Source organism: Oxyura jamaicensis (assembly GCF_011077185.1).
Source record: "Oxyura jamaicensis isolate SHBP4307 breed ruddy duck chromosome 2 unlocalized genomic scaffold, BPBGC_Ojam_1.0 oxy2_random_OJ72674, whole genome shotgun sequence".
In the NCBI taxonomy this organism is placed as follows: domain Eukaryota; kingdom Metazoa; phylum Chordata; class Aves; order Anseriformes; family Anatidae; genus Oxyura; species Oxyura jamaicensis.
Window position 1 is genome coordinate 1 of NW_023303481.1, and position 4,465 is coordinate 4,465.

The window sequence follows — 4,465 nt, forward strand, 5'->3', positions numbered from 1 at the left end:
GGCCGAGTGGGCGCCCGCCCAGGTAAGCTCGGCCCGGCCCGGCCCGGGGCTCCCCCGCCGCGCCCGGCCCCGGTCCCGGCCCCGGCCCCGGCCCGGAGGCGGAGCCGCCCCGCCCGCGCTGCTGGGGCGCTCCCCGACGGGGCCCGCTCGCTCCGGCCCCGCTTCCCCGTCCCGGGTGCCCCTGGAAGGCGCTGGGGACAGGGAGCGGAGCCCCGCGAGCCCCCCGGGATGGCCCCGAGTGGCCCCGTGTCCCCCCCGGGATGGCCCCGCGCAGCCCTCGAGTGGCCCCGTGTCCCCCCGGGATGGCCCCGTGCACCCCCAGAGTGGCCCCGCGTCCCTCCTGCGATGTCCCCGTGCCCCTCCTGCGATGTCCCTGTGTCCCACCTGGATGTCCCCGCGTCCCCCCCAGCATGTCCCCGTGCCCCTGGGCTGTCCCCCTGCCCCCCGGTCCGGGATGCCCCCGTTCCTCTCGGATGCCCCGCTGTCCCCACGAGGCTCCCGTGTCCCCGGGATGCTCCTCTGTGGGCTCCAGCCCCGGGATGTCCCCGTGCCCCGCTGACCCGGGATGCTCCGGTGGCCCCGCCGTGGCCCCGCTGCTCCCTGCCCACCCTGCTCCTTCCCCTGCCCGAGGGAGGCTCCCACCCAAGCACATCCAGAAAATCCCCAAAAAAGGGTCAGGGGTCGGGGAGGGGCCCTGCTTCACCCCAGCGGCACAGCGCGGCGCGGTGACCTCCTGCACCTGGCTGCCGTCCCACGGGGACGATGACCGGCGCTGACTCGGTGGCCGCGCGGCAACCTGCGGGACCTGGGCACGGCACGGGGGGTACCCGCGGGGTCCGGGAGGTGGGGAGCAGCACCCGGCGTGCCCCCGCTGCCCAGCCCGTGCCTCCCCGTGCAGGTGCAGGAGTGGAACGTGGAGCCCCCCCACCTGATGCCGCTGCAGCCGCCGCTGCTGCCCGAGCGGGCGCACGTGCGGGAGGCGCAGCTCCACTCCGCCGAGGCCTCGCTCTGGACCGTGGTGGCCACGGTGCAGGCGATGGAGAGGAAGATCGACCTCCTGGCCACCCGCCTGCTCAGCCTGGAGGGCCGCTCCGGCACGGCCGAGAAGAAGCTCCTGGACTGCGAGAAAACCGCCATGGAGTTCGGCAACCAGCTGGAGAGCAAGTGGGCCGTGCTGGGCACCCTCATCCAGGAGTACGGGCTGCTGCAGCGGCGCCTGGAGAACGTGGAGAACCTGCTGAAGAACAGGAACTTCTGGGTGCTGCGCCTGCCCCCCGGCCCCCGGGGAGAGGTGCCCAAGGTGGGCAGGGCCGGGGTGGGCACCGGGGGGACCGGGAGCCCTTTCGGGGCTGTCTCTGGGGCTAAAGTCCCCACGGCCGGGACGTCGAAGGGATGGGGACAGGCGCTGCTGAGCTGCCCGCGGCCTGTCCCTGCAGGTGCCGGTGACGTTTGTTGACATTGCCGTCTACTTCTCGGCGGAGGAGTGGAAGAATTTGGAGGAGTGGCAGAAGGAGCTGTACAATAACCTGGTGAAGGAGAACTATGAGTCTTTGATCTCCCTGGGTAAACATCCCTTTCTGCCCCTTTCCCGGCGGCCAGGGGCGTTCGGCACCGTCTCTCCCCGGCCCCACGTCCCGCGGTGACGGGGAGGGCTCGGCCGCCGCTGCGACCCCGCGCTGTCTCCCCCCCGAGCAGACGCAGCCCTGGCCAGGAGCGACGCGCAGCCCCGGCTGGAGCGCGGGGAGGTGCCCTGCGTCCCCGAGCAGAGGGACCTGGAGCCGCGGGAGCTGCCGGCGGACGCCTGCGCGGGTGAGGCATCGGCTCGGGCAGCTCCTCGTGATGGCAGCGCCCGGCTCTGCTCCGGCCCCGCTCCCTCCCTCCTGCATTTAGGGTGCACGTCCCCAGAGTCCCGTCCCTGTGGGCTGTGCGGCCGTCACCTGTCCACACAGGCTGTGCCATGGTCACCCATCCATGTGGGATGTCCCGTGGTCACCGGTCCCCAGGTCACCCATCCCCAGGGGATGTCCCATGGTCACCCATCTCCATGGGATGTCCCATGGCCACCTGTCCCCAGGGAATATCCTGTGGTCACTCATCCCCATGGGATGTCCCATGGTCTCTGGTCCCCAGGTCACCCATCCCCATGGGATATCCCACGGCCACCCGTCCCCAGGGGATGTCCCGTAGCCACCCATCCTTCAGCTCCCCCAGGGGTGTTCGAGGCCCTGTCACTGCTGTGGGACGGGGACACTCAGCGCGGCCGGAGCAGGGGGTCCCCCACCCCGCGGCCGTTCCCAGCGCCCCGGCAAGGATCGGGGCCACGCTGGGTGGCTGCAGCCCGGCGCCGTCCAAGTCTCTCCTTGTGAACAGAGCCGCTGATCTCCACCTCCGACATCCTGTCCCGGATCAAGCAGGAGGTGGCGTTCGTGGGGGAGCAGCAGTTCGGGGAGGACCGGGGGATGCCCGCGGACCCCTGTGCAGGTGAGGCCGGCATCGCCCGTGGGACGCGCCAGCCGGGCGCTCGGCGTCTTTGGGAGCGGTTGCCTCCCTGTCCCACCCTGTGCAGGATGCGGCCCTGAGTCCCCTTCCCTTCCTTCCCCGCAGGTGCGGACGCCCTGATCACGGCGCACGACTTCTTGTCGTGGATCAAGCAGGAGGAAGAGCCGTGCGTCAGGGAGCCCTGGGAGCTGCCGGAGAGGGAAATCCTGACCGGTCCCGGCCCCGGTGAGCGATGCCCGAGCCTGGGCTGGGGGAGTTCTCAGCCCAGCAGGAGCTGTGCGGGTCCTGCTCTTCCCCACGGCCGCTGCGGACCCTGTGCATGCTGGTGGAGCTCGGGGATTGCCCTGGGGAGACCCCAGCCGGGTGCTAGGGGGGTGGCAGAGCCCCTGCTCCCACCGGTGTGGGTCGTGGTGGCCGTGCTCTGGCTGAACGACGCGTGAGGGTGTGGGGTCGGGCCGGGAGGCACCAGGGACCACATCGTCCCCACAGCTCTGGGCTGGGCTGGGGGTGCTGCCCCCCAGCTTGGGGCCGTCCCCGGTCCCCGGCAGCTGCTGACCGCAGCCTTTTTCCCCCTGCAGCCGGCGAGGGGCTGATGGTGAAGACGGAGGAGCGGTGTCCCCGCGCCGAGCCCCCGGAGGAGGTGCTGCCGGGTGCCTCCGCGGAGCTGCTCTTCCCGGGCTCGGGCTTCGGGAGCCCCGAGGGACAGGCAGCGGTGGCCGGGGGGGCCCTGCCCGCACAGCACAGACTGGGCAAAGCCCTGGGTGCGGAGCCAGGGCCGGGGGCTGAGCCGGGGGGGGTCCCGGCAGCGGCGGCACCGTCCGAGGAGCGCCCTCACGGCTGCGCCGAGTGCGGGAAGAGCTTCAGCGGGAAGAAGAGCCTGCGGATCCACCAGCGGAGCCACGCGGCCGAGCGCCCTTACCCCTGCGCCGAGTGCGGCAAGAGCTTCAACTGCCACTCGGGGCTGGTGCGGCACCAGATGATCCACCGCGGCGAGCGGCCCTACAAGTGCGCCGAGTGCGGCAAGTGCTACAGCCGCAAGGAGCACCTGCAGAACCACCAGCGGCTGCACACGGGCGAGCGGCCCTTCGTCTGCGCCGCCTGCGGCAAGAGCTTCATCCGCAAGCAGAACCTGCTCAAGCACCAGCGCATCCACACGGGCGAGCGGCCCTACCAGTGCCCGGCTTGCGGCCGCAGCTTCCGCTACAAGGAGTCCCTCAAGGACCACCAGCGCGTGCACGGGGCCGAAGCGGGACCCCCGCCGCTGCCACCCCCCGGATTGCCCCCCGGGGACTAGGGGACGCCCCCGCCGCGGACTGATGCCCCCTTCCCCGGGACTTAGGAGGGGGGCCACGCGCCGGCCACGGAGCTTTGTACCAAATCCGGGCACCCGGCCGGGGGGCGCAGGCAGTGGCGCGACCTGCCACGTGCGTGGGGAGGGGTCCCCCCCCCCCCCCCAGCCCCACCACGGAGGGACGCTCGTCAGCCCCCCTGCCGCTCGCCCCCGCCAGACAATCTGGGGATGATGGCCGGGAGCTGCTGCCTGCCATGCCCCCCCCTCCCCTCGCCGCTGCCCCCCGCCGCCATCCCCGCCTGCTGCTCTGCCCCCTCCCTCCGAGCCCCCGCTGCTTATTTTTACTCCCCGCGCCGTCCCGCTCTGTACAGTGCTTGGGGTGTCGTTTTTGTATGGACGATGCAACGCGGAATAAAGTCGTGCTGGGCTGCAGCGCCTTTGCCCCAGCCCCGTGGGGTTCCCCCCCTGTCCCTGTCCCCTGCAGAGCCCCCCCAGGAGGGTGGCAGCATCACCACCGGAGCCAGATAGGCAGGGCCGAGCTGCTCCTGTGGCCATGTGGGTCCCCCAGGGCCCCCTGCCTTGTAAAGCTGTTTCTAGCAATTCTCACCAAATCCCAGCATTTATTCTTTTTCTTGCGTTTTCACGGAACTCCTGGGCACCAGTTCGCAGCGAAGC

The 4,465-nt window shown here is 71.7% G+C and overlaps 1 protein-coding gene across 1 annotated transcript; it reads left to right on the forward strand.

Annotated features, from left to right (window-relative positions):
- Nucleotides 1-4: 4 nt before the first annotated feature.
- Nucleotides 5-4,236, forward strand: LOC118157025 (zinc finger protein 282-like; the record flags this gene model as incomplete). The annotated part of the gene is made up of 7 exons (XM_035311282.1): nt 5-22; nt 899-1,300; nt 1,437-1,563; nt 1,696-1,809; nt 2,371-2,481; nt 2,605-2,724; nt 3,078-4,236. Coding segments are annotated over 7 exons (1,608 nt in total), but the record flags the coding sequence as incomplete, so codon positions are not given.
- Between the last annotated feature and the right edge of the window lie 229 nt (nt 4,237-4,465).